Source organism: Dasypus novemcinctus, chromosome 7 (assembly GCF_030445035.2).
Source record: "Dasypus novemcinctus isolate mDasNov1 chromosome 7, mDasNov1.1.hap2, whole genome shotgun sequence".
Lineage (NCBI taxonomy): Eukaryota > Metazoa > Chordata > Mammalia > Cingulata > Dasypodidae > Dasypus > Dasypus novemcinctus.
Genome location: NC_080679.1, coordinates 77528367 through 77554452, shown reverse-complemented (window position 1 = coordinate 77554452; position 26086 = coordinate 77528367). Strand labels below are relative to the sequence as shown.

Sequence of the window (26086 nt, the reverse complement as noted above, 5' to 3'; positions counted from 1 at the left end):
TCAATTGATGAACCAATATTAATACATTATTATTAACTAAAGTTCATAGTTTACATTTGGTTCATTCTTTTTTTTTTCTTTTTTTTTTTTAATATTACATTCAAAAATATGAGGTCCCCATATACTCCTCACTCCCCTTACCCCACTCCTCCCTCCATAACAACAATCTCCTCCATCATCATGAGACATTCATTGCATTTGGTGAATACATCTCTGAACACCGCTGCATCTCATGGTCAATGGTCCATATCATAGCCCTCACTCTCCCACATTCCACCCAGTGGGCAATGAGAGGACATACAGTGTCTGGTAACTGTCCCTGCAGCACCACCCAGGACAACTCCAAGTCCTGAAAACGCCCCCACATCTCATCTCTTCCTCCCATTCCCTACCCCCAGCAGCCACCATGGCCACTTTCTCTACACCAATGCCACATTTTCTTCGATTACTAATCACAATAGTTCATGAATAGAATATCAGTAAGTCCACTCTAATCCATACTCTATTCCTCCATCCTGTGGACCTTGGAATGGTTGTGTCCACTCCACATCTATATCAAGAGGGGGCTTAGATTCCACATGGATGCTGGATGCAATTCTCCTGCTTTCAGTTGTAGGCACTCTTGGCTCCCTGGTGTGGTGGTTGACCTTCTTCAACTCCATGTTAGCTGAGTGGGGTAGGTCCAATAAACCAGAGTGTAGGAGCTGAAGTCTGTTGAGGCTCAGGGCCTGGCTATCACATGGTCAGTCCAGAGATTCAGGTCCCCTGGGTATATATTAAACCCCAGCACCAACTACAGTTCCAGTAAAAGTAACAGGAGAGGCTTGTGAACAAAGATCACATCTGAGTCCAGCTACATCACACAGAAACACAAACTCCAAAGTAGGGCCAAATGACATGGCACTGAACTCCATCTGCCATGACCATAGAACCTGTGGGTCTCTGTAGCCCTCAGAAGAACCAATACCTGGGGTCGTGTCTACTTTATCTGTCTCTGGAACTCTGCTGAGGTGTGACAACCTCCCAGCTTTTTTTGGAGACTCAGCCATATAAACTCATTTGTCCTTTCCATTTCCCCCTTTGACTCAGGTCAAAAAGCATTTTTAACTCCTTGTATTATATGTAGATTGAGATATTCTGCTGGTCCGAGTTGACCCTTTTATTCAAGGTCATTTTCTAGTTACATCATCAGCTGGTATTTGGTAGTAATCCCTTGGCGCCAGGAAGGCTCATCCCTGGGAGTCATGTCCCACGCTGGGGGGAAGGCAACACATTTACATGCTGAGTTTGGCTTCAAGACTGGCCACATTTGAGCAACACGGAGGCTCTCAGGAGGTAACTCTTAGGCACCCCGCAGCTCTAGGCCTTGTTCTTATTCCAGGTGCACAGGCTCACAAGCATAGTCATAAGTATCAAGGGCTCATTGTTGGACCTTCATTCTTTTTTGGTCTTTGCCATTGCACTTGGGGGATTGTTGCTGTTCCTTTAGGGAGTGTGATAGAGCTCCCCTGGCTAGGAAGTCAGCACTCCCTCAGTTGTTGTTTTTAATTGTATCCACTATGAAAATATCCATACATTTTTATGTACCCTGGATATATGCCCTGAGAACTCCCTGCCAACCATGTGTCCCCTGTCAATAACATCCCACACCAGTATTCCTCCCCTGCCATTGTTGAACCTCTCTGTAATCCAAAACTTCTTCAAAAGTGAAGCCCAATATACTGCCAGGTACCATTAATAGTAAAATGGAATATAGTGATGAGTTTAAAGGTTAGATATGGAATACATATTAATTTAGAAAAATTAAGGTAAAAATAAATTGGGGTATCAAAAAATTTAAAAATGCAAAAGCTTTGTTTTTGATACTTTGCTTTCCATCCCTGCAAGATTTTGCCTTCTATCAGTGCAATATCAGTTCATTCTTTTTATTTTATAGTTATATGAGTTTTGAAACATGCATTATATTTTGTGTCCACTATTAGAGTATACAGAATAGTTTCACGGCCCTAAAAATCCCCTGTGCTCTACCTCTTCTTATCTCTTCCCCTCCTTACCTTGAACTCCTAGCAACCATGGATCTTTTTATTGTCTCTATAATTTCACCTTTTCCAGAATGTCATATAGTTGGAATCATACAGTATGTAGCCTTTTCAGACTGCTTTCAATAGATAAAATGCATTTAAGGCTCTGTGCCTATTTGTAACTTGATAGCTCATTTCTTTTTTTTTTTTTAATTTTATTCATTTTTTAAAAAAATATTACATTCAAAAAATATGAGGTCCCCATTTACCCCCATCTCCCCCACCCCACCACTCCCCCCACAGTAACACTCTCCCCCATCATCATGACACATCCATTGCATCTGGTGAGTACATCTCTGGGCATTGCTGGACCCCATGGCCTATGGTCCACACCATAGCCCACACTCTCCCACGTTCCATCCAGTGGGCCATGGGAGGACATAGAATATCCGGCAATTGTCCCTGCAGCACCACCCAGGACAACTCCAAGTCCCAAAAATGCCTCCACATCTCTTCCTCCCATTCCCCGCCCCCAGCAGCCACCATGGCCACTTTTTCCACACCAATGCCACATTTTCTCGATTATTAACCACAATAGTTCATGAATAGAATATCATTAAGTCCACTCTATTCCTTACTGTATTCCTCCTTCCTGTGGACCTTGGCTTGGTTGTGTCCATTCCACATCTATGTCAAGAGGGGGCTTAGATTCCACATGGATACTGGATGCAATTCTCCTGCTTTCAGTTGTAAGCACTCTAGGCTGCATGGTGTGGTGGTTGACATTCTTCAACTCCATGTTAGCTGAGTGGGGTAAGTCCAATAAATCAGAGTGTAGGAGCTGAAGTCTGTTGAGGCTCAGGATCATTTCTTTTTAATCACTGAATTATATTCCATTGAATAGATGTACCACAGTTTATCCTTTTACCTTTTATTTAAGGAGGTACCAGGGATTGAAGCCAGGACCTCATACATGGTAAGCAGATGCTCAACCACTGAGCTGCACCAGCTCCCCACCTTCTACCTTTTGAAGAACATCTTAGTTACTTTTAGTTTTGGCAATTATGAATAAAGCCGCTGTGAACATTTAGGTGCAGGTTTTTGTGTGGACAAAAGTTTTCAACTCATTTGGGTAAATATCTAAGAGCACAATTGCTGGATTATATGACAAGACTATGTTTAGCTTTGTAATATACTGCCAAAGTGTCTTCTTAAATGGCTCTATCATTGGTATTCCCATCACCAATGAATAAGAGTTTTTGTTGCTCCATATCCTTGTCAGCATTTGGTATTGTCTGTGTTTTGAATTTCAGCCATTGTAGTAGGTGTATATTGTATTGTAAGGCCTGAAATTGAAATGTAATATTAGAGTACTGTTTTGACATCTTTGAGACCCATGGCCTAGCCTACAAATTCCTCTGCTTTCTCCAGATATGACTTCCCAACCAGCAAGAAAGATGCCCATGTGGCTAGCTCTCTGTGCAGCTCTGCTCCACCAGGTCCTTTCCTGCCAGCCCACAAAATTATTTAAACAAGCCAATCACATCCTCTTATAGGAACCAAGGGGCACCCTACCCACTTATCATTACAAATCCTGCCTCCCACAGCTCGTGCTCATTCACTCTGCTCCCAAGTGCAACCCCTGTGTGGCTCTGAGTGACATGCAATGTCCACCTCCCCTTGGCTGTGAGAATATGTAACTAATAAACTGCTGCCAATCTCATCTTTCTAGTGTTGGGCATTGGTATTTTTTCAGCCATTGTGCTATTTAGGATGAGAGATCCTTCCTTCACCAGTGGTATTTCATTTTTGTTTTGGTTTTTCATCCCTTAATGACAATCGTTGTTGAGCATTGTTTGCCAGGGCTATGACAAATATCACACACTGATTGGCTTAAACAGGAGTTTATTGGCTCACAGTTTTGGAAGCTAGAAGTCTCAAGTCGGTATCAGGAGTGGATGGGGCTCATGCAGTTGAGCTCCCGCCTCCCACATGGGAGGTCCCGGGTTCAGTTCCCAGTGCCTCCTAAAGAAAAAACAAACAGACAACAAGCAGACAATGAGCAAAAACAATGAACAGAAACAAAGAGGGAAAAAAATAACCAGTAAGCAAACAGAGGAGGGAGCCACCTGGGCAGGGAGCTGTCAATAAAGGCAAGGTATTTGCAAGGCCATATTTTCTCCAAAGTCTGTAGTGTTTTAGAAATGGCTAATGATAACATCTTCAAAGGTCTTGTATACAAATGGCTTCATACCCAGAGGACTGAGGGATAGGACTTAATGAACAAGTCTTTTGTGGGGAACATGATTCAATCCCTAACAAGGATCTTTTCCTATACTTATTTGCTGTTTGTATATCTTCTTTGGTGAGGTGTTTGTTCAGATCATTTGCCCATTCTTTAATTGGGTTTTTAATTTTCTTATTATTGAGGTTTTTTTGTTTTGTTTTCTAATTTTTTTTTTTAAGATTTATTTATTTATATTTCCCTCTTCCTCTCCTCCCACCCTGCTGTTTTTGCTGTCTGTGTTGTCTTCTCTTCTCATTTTCTTTCCTCTAGGATTCACCAGGATTTGATCCTGGAGACTCCTGATGTGGAGAGAGGTTCCCTGTCAAACCTCAGTTCCTGATTTCTGCTGCGTTTCACCTTGACTCTCCCCTTGACTTTTTGTTGCATCATCATCTTGCCGCATGACTCACTTGCGCAGGCACTGGGTCACCACGCGGGCACTTGTGCAGGCACTGGATTGTACGGGCACTGGATCACCGAGTGGGCACTCGCACTCACCTTGCAGGCACTGGCTCACTGTGCAGGCATGCTTTCTCTTTTTTTTTCACCAGGAGGCTCCAGGGATTGAGCCTAGGTCCTCCCATATGGTAGGCAGAATCTCTATCACTTGAGCCACATCTGCTTCCCTATTATTGAGTTTTTAGAGTTCTTTGTATATCTTGAATATAAGTCCTTTATCAGATGTGTGTTTTGAAAGTACTTTCTCCCAGTCTATGGCTTGTCCTTTCATTCTCTTAATGGTATATTTTGTGGAACAGACGTTTTTTAACTTTAATGAGATCAAACATCAATTCTTTCCTTCTGGATTATGCTTTTTGGTATTATATCTAAAAACTCATTGCCAAATTCATAGTCACCTAGATTTTCTCCTATTTATCCTCTACTAACTTTATAGTTTCACTTTTTACATATAGGTCTATGATCCATGTTGAGTAAATTTTGGTGAAAAGTGTAAGATTTATGTCTAGATTGATTTTTTTGTATGTGGAGGTCCAGTTGCTCCAGCACCATTTGTTGAAAAGACTGTCCTCTCTTCATTTCAAAGACAAGTTGACTATATTTATATGGTTCTATTTCTGGGCAATCTGTTTTCTTCCAATGATCTATTTGTGTATTCTTTTGCCAATAACACACTGTCTTGATTATTGTATCTTGATAGTAAGTCTTGAAGTCTGGTAGTGTCACTTGTCTAATTTTGTGCTTCTTGTTGGCTAATTTTTATCTTTTACCTCTCCATTTAAACTTTAGAATGAGTTTTTTGAAATCCAAAAAATAATTTGGTAGAGTTTTTAAATTGGGATTGCATTGAATCTTCCAATAGACCGAGCTGACATCTAAACAGTATTGAATCTTCCTATCATCAATATGGAATTTCTCTCAGTTTATTTAGATCTTCTTTGATTTTTTTCATCAGAGTTTTGTAGTTTTCCTTACATAGATCTAGTTCATATTTGTTAGATTTAATCCTAAGTATCATTTCTTTGGTGCTAATGTAAACTATACTGTGTTTTGTATTTCAAAATCTTATTGTTCATTGCTGGCATATAGAACAACAATCTACTTTTTTCTATTAACCTTGTGTTCTAGTCTTGCTATAATCAATTAGTTCTAGGAGTTTGTCGATTCTTTGGAATTTTCTACATAGATAGTCATATCATCTCAAAGACACGTTTTTCCTTCCCAATTTTATGACTTTCATTTCCTTCCTTGCCTTACCTTATTGCATTAGCTAGAACTTTCAGTATCATTTTGAATAGAAGTGGTGTGAGAGAACATCCTTTGTTCCTGATCTTAAGGGGAAAGTACCTCTTTTTTCACCAGTAAGTGTAACGTTAACTAGAATTTTTATAGGTGTTTTTATCAAGTTGAAGGAGTTCTCCTGTTTTCCTAGTTTGCTGGGCATTTTTATCATGAATTGGTGTTAGATTTTGTCAAATGCTTTTCAGCATCTATTGATATAATCATATGATTATTCTTCCTTAGCCTGTTGATATGATGGCTTAGACGATTGATTTTCAAATGTTTGAACCAGGCTTGCACACTGGAATAAATCGCACTTGAGTCATGGTGTATAATTCTTTTTGTACAATGTTGGACTTAATTTGCAAATATTTTGTTGAGGATTTTTAAATCTATATTCATGAGTTCTTTCCTTTCTTATAAGGTCTCTGTCTGGTTTTGGTATTAGGGTAATACCTGGCCTCATAGAATGAATCCTTCTGCTTCAACTTTTTGGAAGAGATTGTAGAGAAGGTGTATCATTTCTTCCTGAAATATTTGGTAGAATGCATCAGTGAAAACCCCAGCAAATCATTTTGTAGGTATCATCAAACTGATTCTAAAGTTTATAGGAAAAGGAAAAAGATCCAAAATAGCGCTAAATAAGTAAGGAAGTTAATTCAGTACTTTCTGTTTTGGAAGGTTATTAATTGTTGATTCAATTCTTTAGTAGATATAGACCAAAATAGTGCTCTTAGAGATATTCATATATTCCTTTATTATCCTTTTGATGTCCAGTCCATGGGATTGTAGTGATGGCCACTCATTTCTGATATTAATAATTTGTCCTCTCTCTTTTTACTGGTCAGCCTGACTAGAGGTTTAACTATTTTATTAATGTTTTCAAAGAACCAACTTTTTATTTCATTGATTTTCCTCTTTCCTGTTTTTAATTTCATTGATTTCTGCTCTAATAGTTACTATTTCTTTTCTGCTACTTTCTTTAGGTTTATATGCTCTAGTTCCTAAGATGAAAGCGTATATTATTGATTTTAGATTTTCTTTTCTTTTATATGCCTTCAGTGCTATCTATACATTGTACTTTAAGCACTGCTTTCACTGCACATCATGAATTTTCATAAGTTTTATTGTAATGTCCATTTAGTTCAAAATATTTTTAAATTTCCCTTGAAATTTATTCTTTGATCTATGTGTTACTTAGAAGTATGTTATAATCTCCAAATACTTTGAAACTTTCAAGCTAGTTTAATTCCATTGCTGGTCAAGAGCGTACTTTAAATGTTTTCTATTCTTTTAAATTCGTTGAGGTATGTTTTATGGTCCAGAAGGTGGTCTAGCTTGGCAAATGCTACACCAGAGCTTGAGGATATTTGCTGTTACTGGATGAAGTATTCTATAAATTAATCCAGTTGATTGATGGTGCTCTTCAGCTCACTGCATTCTTACTGATTTTTGCCTAGTGGATCTCTAAATTACTGATAGCAGGGTGTTGAAGTCTCCAACTCTACTAGTGGGCTTGTCTCTTTTACCTTGCAATTCTCTTAGCTTTTGCCTCAGGTATATGCTCTACTGTCAGGCCCATATGTTAAGGATTATAACGTCTTTTTAAATTAACTCTTTTTTATTATGTAATGCCCTCTATCTCTGATAATTTTCCTTGTTCTAGATTTTTTTGTCTAAAACTAATACAGCTACTCCAGCTTTCTTTTGATTTGTGTTAGCATACCTTTCTTCATCCATTTAATATATCTGTATGTATATATTTAAAGTAGATTTTCTTGTAGACAACTTGTAGTTACATCTTGGTTTTTATCTGCTCTGTCAGCCTCTTTAATTGTGTATTTAGACCCAGCACCTTGAAAGTGGTTGTTGATGTAGTTGGATTAAGGAATTTTTTCTGTTGTACTTGTTCTATGGTTTTTTGTTTGTTTGTTTTTCTCTTCCGCTCTTCTGCCTTCTCTGGTTCTAACTGAGCATTTTATATGGTTCTATTTTCTATCTTAGCATATTAATTATATTTCTTTTTTTTTTTTTAGTTTTTTAATTTTAATTTTTTTTTTTTAGGTACTTGGGCCAGGGATTGAACTCAGGAACTCCTATGTGGGAAACCAGTGCTCAACCACTGAGCCACATCAGCTTCCTTGAATTTTTTTTTTTTTTTGAGTTTGTTTGCTTATTGTTTGTTGTTTTCAGGAGGCATCAGAACCTGAACCTAGGACCTCTCATGTGGGAAGCAGGCGCTGCTCAACCACTTGAGCCACATCCACTCCCTCAATTATATTTCTTTTAAAAATTTTGAGCAGTTTCTTACCATTTGCAGTTAGAGTCCACTTTCAAATAACCCTTCACAGTTCCTTGTAAGTGTATCTTCTCACTCCCCCCCCATCCCTTATGATGTTGCTGTCATTCATTGCACTTACCCAAAGCTATTATCACCCAATTCATTGTTGTTATTATTATTTAGAACAAACAGGTTATGTATTAGATCAATTAAGACTAAGAAAAAAGTTTTATTTTATCCTGCATTTCTTCCTTACCTAGCACTTCCTTTCTTTATGTAGGTCTGTGTTTCTGACCTATATCATTTTCCTTCTCTGTGAAGAATATCTGTTAACATTTTTAACAGGTTCCTCAGTTTTTGTTTTTCTAAGAAACAAATCACTTTCAAATGATAATTTTGATGAAGACAGAATTCTTCTATATTAGTGTTTTTTTCCTTTCACCACTTTAAATATTTTATTCTACTCTCTTCTTACGTTCATGATTTGTGAAAAGTTCAATGTAATTATCATCCTCACTCCTCTAAAGATAAGAATTGTTTCCCTCTTCTTTAAAGATTTTCTCTTTGTCTTTTGTTTTCTGCAGTTTGAATAGGATATGCCTAGGTGTGGTGGACTGAATTGTATACCCCAGTTTGGATATGTTCTTGGTCTTGATCACATTCTGATGTATAGAACCATTGTAAATAAGATCTCAAGATGTTACTTCAGTTAAGGTGTGGCCCAAATGAATCAGATTAGACATTAATCAGGATTACCGGAACCCTTATAAGTATAAGCAGAGTGAAAGTCGGATGGAGAGAGGTCACTGGACTTCTCTGGAAGTCGGAAATCAACAGAACCTGGAGGAGGAAGGTAACGACATTGCCAGGTGGATTGCCATGTGATGGAAAAGCCAAGAACCCCAAAGATTGCTGGCCAACCAGAAAACACCAGCCCTGGGAGGAAGCAAGCCTTCTAGCTTTTGAAACCATGTACCAATAAATTCCTTTTGTTAAACCAACCCATTGAATGGTATTTGTTTTAGCAAGTACGGGACTAATAGACTAGGTATAGATTCTGGATATTTTGGATACTTTCTTGATATGTCTGAGCTTCCTCGATCTGTGGTTTTGTGTCTTGTCATTAATTTTGGAAAATTCTCAGCTATTATTTCCTCAAATATTATTATCTCTGTTCTTTTCCTTCTGATATTTTCATTAGGTATATCGGTATATCTTAAGTCTTTTGTTATTGTCCCACAGTTTGTGGATATTCTGTTTCTTTTTTTTTTTTTTTTTTCATTTTTTTTCTCTCTGCATTTCAGTTTCAGAGGTTTTATTGAAGTTTCTATTGACATATCCTCAAACTCAATGATTCTTTCTTTGACTGTTCATTCTACTGGTAAGCCCACCAAAGACATTCATTTTTCACAGCACTTTTTATTTCTGACCTTTCCTTTTGAATGTTTCTCAGATTTTCCATCACTCTGCTTACATTACTCATCTGTTCTTGTATGTCATCTCCTTTTTTCCTTTGGAGCCCTTAGCATATTAATGATAGTTATTTTAAATTCCTAATCTGGCAATTCTAAAATTTCTTCCATATCTGAGGTTTGGTTCTATTACTTGCTTTGTCTCTTCAGACTGTCTTTTCTTTTGCCTTTTATCATGACATAATTTTTTTTTTTAACAGCTACACGATGTATTGGCTAATAGGAACTGAAATAAATAGGCCTTTAGTGTGTGGGTATATGTTTATCTGTGTTTACTGTTTGCTTAGCTGTAGGTGTCTGAGACTTCAGCTTCCTCTATTGTCTCCTATTGTCTCTCCTGTTTTCTTTGGGTTTCCCCTAAAACTCTTTCTTAAATAGAATCTGAGCCTTCTGATTCTTTCAGCTGGAATCTCTTTTATTATTTAGGATCCCTTTTTATTTTTAAAGATTTATTTTTATTTATTTCTCTCCCCATCCCTCCCACCCCCACCCCCATTGTCTGCTCTCTGTGTCCGCTCACCGTGTGTTCTGATTTGTCTGCATTCTTGGCAGTGGCACTGGGAATCTGTGTCTCTTTTTGTTGTGCCATCTTACTACATCAGCTCTCCATGTGTGCGACGCCAGTCCTGGGCAGGCTGTGCTTTTTTCACACCTGGTGGCTCTCCTTGAGGTGTGCACTTCTTGAGCATAGGGCTCCTCTATGTGGGGGACACCCCTGTGTGGCATGGCACTCCTTGAGTGCATCAGCACTGTGCATGGGCCAGCTCACCACATGGGTCAGGAGGCCCTGGGTTTGAACCCTGGACCTCCTATGTGGTAGGTGGATACTCTATCAGTTGAGCCAAATCCACTTCCCTAGGATCCTTTTTGATATGATGGTAAAGTGGATAGGGAGAGGGGAAGCATCCTATAGTCCTGTATATAGATTTCAGTCTTTCAGTGGGCCTGTGGCTCTGGGCTGTAATCTTCACAAGTGCTTCTCAGCTTTTTTTTTTGCCCCTGGAAAGCTAAAGGGGTCTGGAGTGGGTATTCTTTCCCCAGATTGGTTAGGCTCTGGTAGTTTTCCCTGAGGCCAGAGGTAGGTAGAAGCTTCTGGGTATATTTCAAAATGGTTTACTTTGTCCCTCCTCCTGCTAGAAGCACAAGGGGATTTTTTTCCAGTATTCATCATGGAAATCTGGTGGGTTTCTGGAGGCAAAACTTATCTCCAGATACTGAGCTCCCATAAGTTTTAATTCTCAGTCCATACTCAGATCTAGCGGTTCATCAACTACAGTTTACACTTTCCTCTCAGTTCCTGGTACCAGCAGCTTCTGCTCTTGGTAAGCTGTATTCAGTTGTAACCTCGGTTCTCTGATGGATCTAGGAAGAAATGTTGGTTTTCAGTTTGTTCAGCTTTTTCTTGTTGTGAGGACAGGAGTGACAACTTACAAGCTCTTTACATGTCCATTTTTGGTTTCCTGGCTGCTAAAGCAAACATCATGAAATGGGTTGGCTTAAACAATGGAAATTTATTATCTCATGGTTTGAGGCTAAGAGAAGTCCAAAATCAAGACATCATCAAGGCAGTGCTTTCTCCCAGAAGACAGTGGTGTTCTGGGACTGGCTGCTGGTGATCCTTGGTTCTTGGTTTTCCTATCACATGGCAATGCACGTGGTGGCCTTTCCTGGCTTCTCAGAGCCATTGAGTTCCACCTTCTGGCAGCTCCCTCTGTCTTCTTTGAGGCCTTCTTTAATAAGGCCTTCAGTAATCAGATTATGGCACATCCTGATTCACTTGGGCCATATATTAACTAAAGTAACCTCAACAAAAGTCTTATTTACAAGGATTCATACCCACAGGAGTGGATTAACTCTAAGAACATGTTTTTCTGGGGTACATAGCTCCAAGCTATCGCAATACCAAAGCAGAAACTGTAAGTCCTTTTTTTCTGGTCATTTTCTCTATTTCATTTTAGCTAATTCCCATTGCTATATCTTCAAGCTCATGATATTTTCTTTACAGCTATAATTAGCTGTTAATTCATCCTGTATATATATTTTCATTTCATGTTTTGTACTTTTCATTTCTAGAACTTCTATTTAAATATTTTTATATCCCATTTTTCTCCTCATCAAGTTTTCTTTTACTTTCTTGAACACATCATATATATTTAAAATGGTTATTCTAACATCTTTGTCTACTATTCTGTCATCTTTGTCAACTGTCGTTCAGTTTCTATTGCTTGAGTATTCTGCTTTTGGGTCATGTTTTCCTGCCTCTTTGCTTGCCTGGTAATTTTTTACCAAATCCCAGACATTGTAAATTTTACATTCCTGAGTACCAACTTCTGTTGTTTTACTTTAAATATTATTGGACCTTGTTGTGGGACACTAGTTAATTTGAATCAGGTTTTTTTTGTTTGTTTGTTTTGAATGTTTCTTTTAAGCTTTGTTTGAGAGGGTCCAGAGCAGCCTTTATAGTGTAGGGATACTCCTAAGTCAATAACCTTATGAAAGCTCTTCCCAATACTCTGTGTATTAGGAAATCTTTCCACTCTAGCTGGTGTGAACTCAAGTTTTTCTCAGCCCTGTGTGAGGTCCAACAATCATTCCACCTACTTATTTTAGAGATTCTTTCCCTAGTCTCAGTTTTTTCATAGTCATGTGCAAATCAGTACCAGTCAAGGGCTCAGAGACATCTCTGCAGATCACTGAAGCTTTCTGTTTGTGCAGCCCCCTCTTTTCTTGCTCCAAAATCTGTCATTTCAACTCAGAGAGATTACTTGGCTCTGGATAGTCTTTCACTGTGCTACGAATAGTAAGCCAAAGCAGTCATGGGACTCATCTTGTTTTCTTCTCTCAGAGGTCACCATCTTGTGATTCCTTTTGTTTGAAGTCTGAAAAGTTGTTTCATATATTTTGCCCAGTTTTCTGATGTTTAAGAAAGAAAAATAAATCTGGTCTCTATTACTTCATCATAGTTAAAAGCCTCAATTAGATTTTTAGCACAAATAAAATGGTAACATACTTGCCATTTTTAGGTAATCTAACCCAAAAGCTAGCCTTGGACTCAGAAAAAAAAGACTTATTTACTACTTATTTCTTCATACAATAAAGCATATGTAGGGGATTTTGAAACTTCCTTAATTTATAAGGGGCTTTTAATAAGAGAGAGAAAAAATAATGCGAAGTGTTGGAATGATTTCACTTAACCAAACTTCCTGTTGACTAGACATCTAAATCATCTATAAATTGTGGAACATTCATAGACCTTATCTGCCATAACCAAACTGCCTACAGTTGCTCGTATTCCTTCTTTTCTTTTTCTTTTTTGACACTTAATTATAAAAGTAATACATGAATTAATTTTCGTGTAAAAATTTCAACAACATAAGATTGCTTATGTTGTGCCTATGCTTAAGATCTTTTGTTTTCAGAATGCATCCCTTTATTTTTCAACTTTTTATTTTGAAAGTTTCAAACCTATAGAATAGTTGAAAGAATAGAACAGTGAACACCTGTATACTCTACTTGGAGCCACCACTGGTTAACATTGTGCTATATTTGCTTTCTCTCCCTTGATAAAGTTACAGATATAGCTAGATAAATACTTTTAACTGAATCACTTGAAAGTAAATTGCAGATATCATAAAAGTGCGCCTTACCACTTGAACATGGGTTTCCTGAGTACATTCTTCAATATAAACATTATACCATCATTACACCTAAGAAAATTAGCATTAATTCTCTAATATATGATATCCAGTTCAAGTTCAGCTTTCCCAAATTTATTTTTAAAATCTCTTTTATAAAAGCTGAATTTTTTCCCAATCAGGATCTCATCAAAGTTCATGTTTCATGTTTGTTTAAGCATCTCTTTATTTTAAATATCATAAATAATTTAATACAGAAACAAAAATTTATAAGCCTTTGTCAACTTAATTTTGGGTCTTAAGTAATTCTCAGGAAGGACTTTGGCCAAATCTCCATTGCATAAATTTCTCAATTTCACTACCTTTTAAACTGCTGAAAAGAAATATATTTTATGTTATCAACAACAAAAATAGGTCAATGCAAGGGAGCCTTTTAAATTGATTCATTATTCCTTTTTCTGAGACTAATCTTACTATAATGCTTCATTAAACAGACTCAATATTAGATGATATGAAAGAATTCTTGTTAGTTTTCTTGGTGTGATAGCCATATTGTGGGTGTGTTCTTATTTTAAAGTGATACATACCAAAACATTTATGGATGAGATAATATGGTATCTGTGAACTGCTTCAAAATAATACTGGAGAAGGGAGGAAACTGGGTGGTGATTTTGATGAAACAAGATTAGTAAAATGTTAATAATTTTTGAAGCTTGGAATTGGGTATATGGGCTTCTTTATACTATTCTCTCTACTTCTATATATTTTTTAAATTTCTAAAATTAAGAAATTTACTTATTTTACTTATTATGCTAATCATACTCTGACATGAAGAATTAAGCTAGACATTAATCACAAAAATATAACAATATCAGATTAAAAGCACTTAGAATTAAAAGATGCTCTCATTAATAATTCTTGAATTAAAAATAAAAACAAAAAAAAACTTAAAATTTTGATAACCATGACACTAAATATTAAAACTTTTGAGAAGAACTTAAAGCTTCAAATGATTTGAGGATGGTGATTCAAGGAAAAATGAAAATAAATGAACTAAATATTAAGCCAGAAACAAGAAAAAGAAGTAAACCAAAATTAATGAATTCAACATAAAAAGAAACAAATTAATGTGTCAATTAAAGAAATGGTTATCTGAAAAAAATAGCATAGATGTGCCTCTAAATATCATAATTAAAATGTAAGAAAAACACAAATAGGAATTAAAATGAAGATAACCTCAGACAAGAATAGATTTTTAAAATATTAGAGCATTCTGTTGCATGAGTTGAACAAAACATAACATTGATATGTGAATCTCTGGTAGAGTTCTATTTACATTAGAAAAATAAATAATCTATTATCCATGGGAGAAAACTAGTAGAGAACTACCTCTTAAAATGACACCTGGATATTTTTCAAATATGTGGAAATGTGTGAAAAGTGTCTTTTATGTATTACTCAATGCCCCTGTCTCTTAAAGTATAAAAGGAATATTTCCTGCATATGGTTCAGAATATGTCACACACAAGCAAGAACAATCAGCAAAGTATCGTCTCTTTTCTTTATGTTTTTTAAAGAAAGCAATCTAAATAATAGCTAATAAAATAGAAGACAAGATAAGTAAATTTCAGCCTTAACAATACAAAATATCTTTTATAGACTACTTAATGCCATGGGGAGAAAATGATCATGGTTTATTTTTTTAAGTTACTAAATATTTCCAATTTTTATAAATATATATGTTCATTTATGGAAAAAAATACTAAAAGGATACACATGCAAATGTTAAGAATAAACATCTTTAGATTGCAGAAATTTACAAGCTAAATATACTCTTTGTCCCTAGTAACAAGTACAGAGTACATTTAGCTTTTAAATTTCCTACATTCAAAAATATGCATCATTTTGTAACAAATTATATATAATAATAAAATATAATAAAAATAGTAAAAACAAAATTACATTATAAGCAATACTGGAAAATACTGTATATACATAATTATAAGTACTTTTTCCAACTAGGTATTTTCATCGTAATTATGGACTAAGTGCCCAAATGAAAGCTGAACTAGAACCAAAGGACTATTAAAATAAAATTATTATCTTCTCTATCTGTACCAAGTGAATCAACTTGCTTATTCCCAAAGTGTTCAGTGCATATACATTATGGCTGTAGAAGTTATCTTACTAATTTCATGCTGTCTTTCCTTGAGAGGTCCTTAAAAATCCTTGATTGATTGATTACAGACTCACTCCTAGAAAAACATGTGTAAATGTTAAATGCAAAATAATCATTAATGGAATATTTTCTAGGGAGTTCATAACTGACATTTAAATTCTTTCTGAAACAACTTATCCAAAGAATTCCTTCATGTTTTCCAGTTCCTGAGAGCAGTAATGGACCAAGACTACCATCTGGCAAAAAAATTATGTCAGATGAGTAAGTACAAAATATTTTTTGTATTTTTCAGTCTTCTCTTTGTTTCTAAATAAATTCCATACTTTGTCAGATGGTTTCATTTTCATAAATCAATTGACTTCTCTATAGTGTCTCTGATTCCTTTATAGGAAATTAGGTTGTTTCATGTAAGGACTAATTTAGACTTCTAGAGTACCACTGAGTGGGCTAAACTAATATAGATTATTATAGACTAATTTACTATCATTAGAAAATAAGTCAAAATCCTACCTTCATGATAATGACTTAGTAACTTAATGCTTTTAGTTTCCAAGGAATATTAGGAAGTATAGTAATCAAGCATTACTTAACATGCAATTATTCCACAAATATTTGAGTGCCTTCCTGTGCTAGGCACTGTTCTAGGCATTGGAAATACAGCACTCAACAAGACAGATAAAAATCTCACATTTATGGAGTTTCATTTTTGCGTGGGACAGATTATGAAGTAATAAACAGTGTGTGATACATGAGAGGTGCTATGGAGAAAAGTATTGGGAGGAGGCAGTGGTATTGGGAGGAAGCCCTCACTGAAAGATGAGCAAAGAGTTGAAGAAGTTGAGGAAAATGGCCATGTGGATATCTGAAAGGAAAACGTTTCAGGAGGGCCAATAGCAAATGCAAATATCTTGAGATGGGAATATACTTGACAAGGAACAGTAAGGAACACAGTGTAACAAGCAGAATGAGCAAGGGAAAGTATAATAGGAGATAAAGTCAGAGAGATTATAGGTAGAGTGTGTTGCAGGTTGCTTAGGACCTTTTAACAGTTTAAGGACTTTGGCCCTTTTTCTGAGTGTAGTGGTAAACCATTGGAGAGTTTTGAGTAGTTTTCTTTCTATTTTTACTGGTTTGACTTGATGTTCAGAATAATTGTGGCTTTCTTTGCATTTATTTTTTTTCTCCCCCTTCCCCCCCCTCCCCGCCCCAGTTGTCTGTTCTCTGTGTCCATTTGCTGCATGTTCTTCTTTGTCCGCTTCTGTTGTTGTCAGCGGCATGGGAATCTGTGTCTCTTTTTGTTGCATCATCTTTTGTCAGTTCTCCATGTGTGCAGCGCCATTCTTGGGCAGGCTGCACTTTCTTTCGTGCTGGGCGGCTCTCCTTACGGGGCGCATTCCTTACGTATGGGGCTCCCCTACGCAGGGGACACCCCTGGGTGGCACGGCACTCCTTGCGCACATCAGCACTGTGTGTGGGCTGGCTCCACATGGGTCAAGGAGGCCCGGGGTTTGAACCGCGGATCTCCCATGTGGTAGATGGACACCCTATCCATTGGGCCAAGTCCGCTTCCCCCAATCTGCTATTAAGATTAGTAGGTTCTGTGGTTAGTAGGTTAGTGGGCTCTGGGGTTGGTGTATGCTCAAGAGACTTTAATCTCTGGACTGTCCATGTGCCAGCTGGGCCCCGGGCCTCAGCAGAGTTGCAACACCTGCTCTCCAGTTCATTGGACTTACCCAGGTCAGCTAACAAGTAGGTAAGAATGGTCAACCACCGCACAAAGGAACTGAGAGAGTCTACAACTGCAAGAAGGAGAATCCCATTCATCAGCCATGTGGGTTCTACACCCCCTCTCAATTTAGAGGTGGAGTGGGCATCGCCATCCCAGGGTCCTCAGGATCGTGGAATAAAATATGGATTAAAGTGGACTTACTGGTATTCTACTATAGAATTATTGTGACTCTAGCAATGAAAGAAATTATATCATTGATGTGAGGCAGTGGGTAAGGGAGTTGCTGAAGGCAGGGAGAGGGAAAAAGAGGTGTGATATGGGGGCATTTTCGGGGCTTGGAATTGTCCTGAATGATATTGCAGGGACAGGTGCAGGTCATTGTATATCCTGCCATAACCCACTGAGTGGACTGGGAGAGAGTGTAAACTGCAATATAAACTATAATCCATGCTGTGCAGCAGTGCTTCAAAATGTACTCATCAAATGCATTGAATGTACCACACTAATGAAAGAAGTTGTTGATGTGGGAGGTGTGGGGGGTGTGGGGAGTGGGGTATAAGGAAACTTCTTATATTTTTTAATGTAACATTTTGTGTGATCTGTGTATCTTTTTAAAAAAGATTAAAAGGTATGCTAAAAAAAAAAAACAAGAGAAAAAAATTAGTAGGTTCTTAATGTCAAAGGTTGTGATTTCCAGTTACAAAATGACCATTTGATGATTTTGAAAGATGTTGAAATTCTCCATCTTTTCATCTATTTTGTCCACCTTTTCCTCTAATATATTTATCATAGGTATTTTAAGGTTTTGGTCTATGAACTTCAATATCTGGATCATCTGTGACTCTACTCCTATTAATTACTTTTTTCTCTTGATTACCAGTCCCTTTTTCCTGCCTATTCAGTGTCTATTAATTATTTGTTGTATACCTGACATTGTGAATGATAGAACCTAAGAGCTTGAAGATGATGTTTTCTCTTACTTCTGTTAGGCAGATAATGTGTGGGGCTGATCACCCTAAGTCATTTATGGGTTGGGCAGGGTAACAACATGGTTGCGGCTTTAATAAAACTTACTTTTCCTCCGTTTCCTCCCTCTCTAGATTTTGATTGATTGGCAGGTCTGTATCTCCTCAGCCCTATAAAGGTGATGGGAAATCAGCCTGTCCTTTGAAGGTTTTGAGCTTTGAACTTTGTTCTTTGGCCTCTCTTCTCCATACCACTTTCAAATTTGATAAATTTCTTGAGTAGGTGACTTTGTTTCCTCAATACCATGAGACTATAAGAGATTTCAGTCATATTAAAACAAAAAACAAAAAAAACTTCCTGACCTCCCCCTTAACCCCAGAATTCAGTATATGTACCATGGAGGAAATACCTGTGCATTTAGAGCTCCTTAAATTTCCAAATCGTTGTACCAGCAGTACATGACCACCAAAACTTTATTAGATTTCTTCCCCACCCCCTCCCAAGCAGTGTTCTTCTGCATGACCAAGCATGATTGTTAGCTCACACCCACAATTCAGAAATGCCCCCATGGAAGAAAATGGCCAGTTAATAGACTTCCTTCCTCCAAAAGAAGGAAAGATTCATTTAATCTTATTTTCTCACACAGCTCCCTGATGTTGTTTTGTTGTTGTTGTTGTTAATATGATTTTATTTCCAATTATCTACCGTTTTAAAAGTAGTTACAGCTGGAGCTTTATCTACCAGGACCTATTATTTCCATCTCAGAACTGGAAGTACTGATTTCATTTTTTAGTACTTAACTGCTGTGTTGAGAATATACTGTGGAAGGTAAGGGTGAAATCAGGGGCATCAGTTTGGAGGATATCAAATCATCCAAATAAGAGACTCTTTCACTGTTGGTGGGAATATAAAATGGTACAGACTCTGTGGAAGACCATTCACCGGTTCCTCAGGAAGTTAAATATAGAACTACCATATGATCCAGCAATGCCTCTACTATGAATACATCCAGAAATTGAAAACTGTGACATGAACAGACATCTGCTCACTGATGTTCATAGTAGCATCATTCACAATTATCAAAAGATGGAAACAACCCAAGTGTCCATCAACCAATGTAAGGATAAACAAAATGTGGTATATACATCTGATGGAAGACTATGCTGCTGTAAAAAGAAATGAAATTGGGATATGATAACATGGATGAACCTTGAAAATATTATACTAAGTGAAATAAGCCAGACACAAAAGGATAAATATTGCATGGTTTCACTAATATGAATGAAATACAAAGAATAAATGTGTGGAGTTAAAACCTAGAGTATAGGTTACTCTAATAGGAGATAAGAGGCAGGCTGAGGGTATGCTTAATGTTTGTATAAGTTTTAATTAACTTGACTGTAAGAGTGCAGAAACAGTTGATGGTAACACATAGTGAGTAGAACTAATGCAGCTGGTTTATAAATGGGATTGTGGCTGAAAAGGGTAGTCTAGGGATGTAAATGGCAATTGAAAGAAAGCTAGAGAATAATCTAGGGACTGAATATCCACCCAGAGGTGAATGAGGATTGTTATTAATAATACTAATAAAAGAATGTCCTTCTATGAACTAGAGCAAATGTACATCACTGTTGCAAGGTGGTAAGAATGCAAAGAAGCATGGGAAAAATATAATTAATGTAACCTATGGACTATAATTAGCAGCAATACTGTAATATTCTTGCATCAATGCCAGAGACGTATTGTGTTAATAATAGGGGGTATGGAAAAAATTATACCAAATGTATGCTGTAGACCATAGTTGGTGATAATAGTCTGTTGATATTATCTCATAATCTGTAACCAGTGTTCTACAACAGTGTAGTGTGTTGGTGGAGGGGTATTGTATGGGAATTTTACATATGCAAATGATTGTTTTGTAAGTTTACAACTTCTCTAATGAAAAAAAAAGATGATTACTAGGACCAGAGATCATGGTAGGAGCTATGGAAATGATGAGATGATGAGAAGTAGTTGGATTTGGGAAGTATTCTGAAAGTAAAGCAGGTTGGATATGGGGTACAACAGAAAGGGAGAATTCAAAAATGACCTGAAGTATTGGGGCCAAAGCCCTTGGAAGAATGGGGTCGCCATTAACAGAGATAAAGACAATGCTGGGAGGAGTACTTTCATGGGAGAAGGTCATGAATTCAGTTCTAATGAAAGCTGCCTAATAGCAACAACAATAATGTTGGTCTCTATGCTGACATTTTACATATATTATATCATTTTTTCCTCCCAATAAATAAAAGGTAAGAATTATTATTATGCACATTTATGTACAAAGGCAAACAGACTTAAAGTAACTCCCCAAAGTCACATGACTGATAAGTGACTGAGGCAGACCTCAAAGGATGACTGTCTCTAAAGCTTTTATTCTGGGAAGTCAATGTGGCTCAAGCGTTTATGGTACCGTCTACCATATGGGAGGTCCAGGCTTCTATTTTCGGGGCCTCCTGGTGAAGGCAAGCTGGCCCACACGGAGTGCTAGCCCATGTGGAATGCTGGCCTGCACAGCATGCTGGCCCATGCAGGAAGGCTGGTGCAGCAAGATAGTGCAACAGAAAGAGACACAGAGGAGAGAGAATAAGAGATGCAACAGACCAGGGAGCTAAGGTGGCACAGGAGATTGAGTGCCTCTCTCCCACTCTGGAAGGTCTCAGGATTGGTTCCCAGTACTGCCTAAAGAGAAGACAAGCAGACACAGAAGAACACAGAGTGAATGAACACAGAAAGCAGACAGCAAGCCCAAAAACAATGGGGTGGGGTGGGGTGGGGTATAAATAAATAAAATCTTTTTTAAAAAAGGTTAAAAAAAACAAAGCTCTTCTTCTTAACCAAAATTTACTATAAAGTAGAATTTTATGAAATGACCTGGGTTTTTTCCTAATTGATTTACATTATAAAATAAGAGGGATTTTCTTGGAAAAACCTTGATCCTTAGAGTTAAAATAATCATAGGAAGAAAGGCAGGATACAAGATATTGCACAGCACCACCAAGAAATTATACTTATTACAATTATGGTCATTCCAGTTGACATGATGACTGTCCATCAAGAGGCTATAGCGACAGAGATGGCTATGGTTGTGATTGAGACTATTCAGATAATCCGAGTGGAGGGTCCTACAGAGATTCAGGTGAGAGTCAATAACTCATATGGTGCTCCACCTATAACTCACATAGTGCTCCACCTACACGAGGGCCCCGCCATCTTATGGTGGAAGCAGTCGATGTGAGATGATAATTATAGCATCTCACGTGATGGATGTGGTGGAAGTCGAGACAGTTCATCAGCCATGGTGATCTCAGGTAGTCCTGATTGGGTTGGCAGTCAAAAAAGAGGGCTTCCCCTTACAATGGGGTATTTCTTTTTTTTTTTTTTTTAATTGACTTTGTAATAATATTACATCAAAAATATATATGTGAGGTCCCATTCAACCCCGCTCCCCCACCACCCCTCTCCCCCCCCAACAACACTCGTTCCCATCATCATGACACATCCATTGGATTTGGTAAGTACATCTTTGGGCACCTCTGCACCTCATAGTCAATGGTTCAATGGGGTATTTCTGATCCTCCAGCAGTTGAAGCCTCAGAGCATGAAGAAGTGGTGGCTGGAGAGCAAGCCGATCTGCTATTCAGGGAGGCTGAAGTTGATACTAAAAACAAACAAAACTTTGGACCAGAATCCTTCTTCAAAGAAACAAAAAGTGGAAACTGTTGTGTCATAACTCAAAGACTACTAAGAAAAAATTGTACTACCTTTTAAAAATTTCCCGAGTTCCCTCCCATAATTTTTATGTTCTTGTGAAGAAAAAGTAAAGTATGTTTAATTTTATTTGATTTATGACATTGCTGTCAACAAGCAAAGGTTAAATGTATAAAATTTAATTTCTGTACTAGTGTTTTCCCAGTAAATGCAGCAAGCACTCCTTTAAGAGCTCCCATAAACATCTAGCCCTCTAAAATGGAAAGGCGGCTCTTTCTGCCTGTACAAACAAGATATTAAAGGGTGGTCGTGATAATACTATTCTTAGGATTTCGGGATGTCTTCAAGCTGAATCTCAATGTTCTTAGCATGAAAAACCAGAGATCAGATGCTTAGGTAAGGAAAGTGCTTGTCACCCAAGGAGTATATGAATACCGCTGGTCATATTTTTGCCTTTCTGACATTTCCTTAGGGATTTGCAAGAACCTCCCCTGCCCTCTCTCCCCAGTAAGACCATTGAAGTGTCTGTTAAACTACTACAGAATACTAAATAAAAAGTTTTGGTCAACACCAAGGCAGGAACGCCGCCTTTCTGTTGCCGTCGCATTGCTTGCCCTGGGTCTCTCTAGCTTGGCCTCTGCTTCCAAGCAGCTGTTCAGACCTCGGGTAAGTCATCTCATCTCTGTTTCCACTTCTCATTTTTAAAAGGAGCAGTTTGAATAAAATATGAGATCTATAAAGTTCCTTCTGGCCTTTAGCTCTTTTGAATGAATCAAAAGAGAAAATTTATAATTAAAACTACTGATGACAGAACTCAAAATATTAGCCTAAACAGTGTTGGACTTAAAATTTATGTAAAAGTCCTTGAAATGACTATGTCACATAGGGATTGTGATGGTCTGTCCTCACTGCCTGCTTCACACAGAGTTGCCACTATGGAATGAGTAATTTTTTTTTTAATGTTTTATTTTGAAGTACTTTCAAACTAAAGGACAGTTACAAAAATAATACAAACCCACACGGAGAATGCCAACAAACCTTTATCCCTCAGAAACAAAGATCCACCAATTTAAGACTTTGCCATATTTGCTATATTATTCTATTTCTCTCTCCACCCTCCATCTCTCAGTTTATCGATCTGTTTATCAATCCATCTTTTTTCAGTATTGTTTGTGTATATATATATATTTTTTTTAAAGATTAATTTTTTTATTTATTCCCCTCCCAACCCGCCCCCCCCATTGTCTGCTCTCTGTGTCCATTCGCTGTGTGTTCTTTTGTGACCACTTCTATCCTTATCAGCGGCACTGGGAATCTGTGTTTCTTTTTGTTGTGTCATCTTGTTGTGTCAGCTCTCCATGTGTGCGGTGCCATTCCTGGGCAGGCTGCGCTTCCTTTTGTGCTGGGCGGCTCTCCTTATGGGGCGTGCTCCTTGCACATAGGGCTCCCCTATGAGGGGGACACCCCTGCATGACACGGCACTCCTTGCGCGCATCAGCACTGCGCATGGGCCAGCTCCACATGGGTCAAGGAGGCCCGGGGTTTGAACTGCAGACCTCCCATGTGGTAGGTGGACACCCTATCCATTGGGCCAAGTCCACTTCCCTCAATCCATCTTTTTTTTTTTTTTTTTTAAGATTTATTTTTATTTATTTAATTCCCCTTCCCTCCCCCGGTTGTCTGTTTTCTGTGTCTTTTTGCTGCGTCTTGTTTCTTTGTCCGCTTCTGTTGTCGTCAGCGGCACGGGAAGTGTGGGTGGCGCCATTCCTCGGCAGGCTGCTCCCTCCTTCGTGCTGGGCGGCTCTCCTTATGGGTGCACTCCTTGCGCGTAGGGGAGCCCCATGCAGGGCCACCCCTGTGTGGCAGGGCACTCCTTGCATGCATCAGCACTGCCCATGGGCCAGCTCCACACGGGTCAAGGAGGCCCGGGGCTTGAACCGCGGACCTCCCATGTGGTAGACGGACGCCCTAACCACTGGGCCAAAGTCCGTTTCCCTCAATCCATCTTTTGAACACCTGAATAGTGTAGGCTGTATACATCATGTTCCTTGAAAACTTTATTGCCATGTGAATTTCCTAAAAACAAGAATATTCACTTATGTGTAGTTATCAAGTTGAAGAAATTTAGCATTAATATAAAGCTTACGATCTATATCCCAATTTTTTCATATGCCCTAATAATATCCCTTTCAGATTCTCCTACCCTTTAGATACTATCAAGGCTCATGTATTACATTTATTTGTTGTTGTTGTTGTGTTTTTTGTTGTTGTTTTTAGTTAGGCAAGTAATTTATTCAGGTAGGGAGGGTCCCAAGTATACCATTCAGTGAGGTTAATCCATGGGGTGGAGTAATTCTTAAATCATAGGCTAATTTTTTTTTTATTTGAGAAGTTGTGGGCTTACAGAATAATCATGCATAAAATACCTTATATTGGTGTGGAACATGTCTTACAATTGATGATAGCACATATTTATATAATATTATTAAAGTTCTGTTGGCATAAGCTTCAATCTTATGTCTTCCACACACAGTTTTATGTGGTCCTCATATTTCCCCAGCTGTTTTTCTGCTGTCTCATGCAGAATTGATATCTCCACTCCATACCATTTCCTACCAGGCATTTGAAGCAGCCTGGAAAAGTGGGGTTTTGTTTTGGACTCCCCCTCCCCACCCCCCACTGTTTTGCTTTCTGTATCCATTCACTGTGTGATCCTCTATGTCTATTTCTTTTTTTTTTTTTTTTTTTTGGTCTTCTTGTTTTTTCCTCTAGGCTTTACTGGGATTCGATCCTGGAGACTTCCCTGTGGGAGACAGGTTCCCTGTTGCTTGTACAGCCTTAGTTCCTGGTTTCTCTTGCATCTCACCTTGACTCTCCCTGTGTCTCTCTTTTCTTGCATCATTTTGCTATGTCACTCACCATGCAGACCTGGCTCACTGCATGGGCACACCTTTACCAGGAGACCCCGGGGATCAAACCCAGGTCCTCCCATATGGTAAACAGAAGCCCAATTGCTTGAGTCATCCCCGCTTCCCATGAAAAAATGGTTTTTAAATGGGAATGAAAGTCATGTCCCAAGTACTTTTCTTAGTTCATCTCATGATTGAGACCTGAGCTAATCAGTCTTCTTATTTCATGGTCACTACACCTTAAGATGGAAACCAGAGGCTCAGTCCTCTCAGAGTGTTGCACTTTTGTTCACAGGTAGCCAGAGCTTCTACCAGAAAGAAAAAAAAGGTTTGGGCCCCTGGAAGACTACTTACTACATGACTTATAAATGTTGAAGAATAATTACTTAGAAACCAAAATGATTGTCTTCATTATAGGTCTAATGCAAATGTAATCTTCCAGAAAGATAATTCCTAAAAAGTTGTTGTCTATTTAAGTGAAATAAACTACCCTTTTACCCTTTCCTCTTACTTGTGGATTGGGACTGCTTCTACTCAGATGTCTATATTCTCATGTTTTGGGGAATTTTTCTTTGTGTCAGGCACTCTACTGGGAATTCAGCAGTGAACAAGATAAGTGTTCTCTAGAATAGCCCCTATTCTGAGGAACATATGGCCCATAGGTAGCAGAACCTCCCTGTCTCCCACCCCAATGGTTGCACAAAAAGAAAGCATGCTCTGAATGCTTAGGAAGGAACCAAGCCTCTCTCTAGGTCCAGAACCATTTCAGAGAAACTAATAACCAACATTTATTCAGCACTTACATTGCACCAAGGACAGGATGAAGTGCTTTATCCATATTATCTTATTGATAACCAAATCAGCCCAATGCAGAATTTAGTATTGTTACAGATAAGGAAACTGAGGTATAAAGATAAAAAATACTTTCCCTAAAGCCACCCAGGATTCACATCTGACTGTCTTTCTCCATGGAGTGCATTTGGGTTCTGCTTCCCTCATGGAGCACAGGTTAGGAAATAGCCCCTAGGACACTACCTGCATATGATAGAAGCTTCTCTCACCTTATTACTGGCCTGTCAAAGAGTGTTTTAGTTTTGCAGCTGCTAATACAAAAACC

The 26086-nt window shown here is 38.0% G+C and overlaps 1 protein-coding gene across 3 annotated transcripts in view; it reads left to right on the top strand.

The window, feature by feature from the left end:
• ERICH2 (glutamate rich 2) overlaps positions 1-26086 on the top strand; it is a 44169-nt gene that overhangs the window by 15053 nt on the left and 3030 nt on the right. For 2 of the 3 annotated variants that reach the window (XM_058300661.2, XM_058300660.2), the window contains one exon: positions 15819-15876. In XM_058300661.2, coding sequence (XP_058156644.1) covers positions 15819-15876 — 58 coding nt within the window. Of the gene's footprint in view, positions 1-15818; positions 15877-22532; positions 22727-26086 lie in introns of all 3 variants that reach the window. The other variant, XR_011649259.1, reaches the window with a different exon arrangement.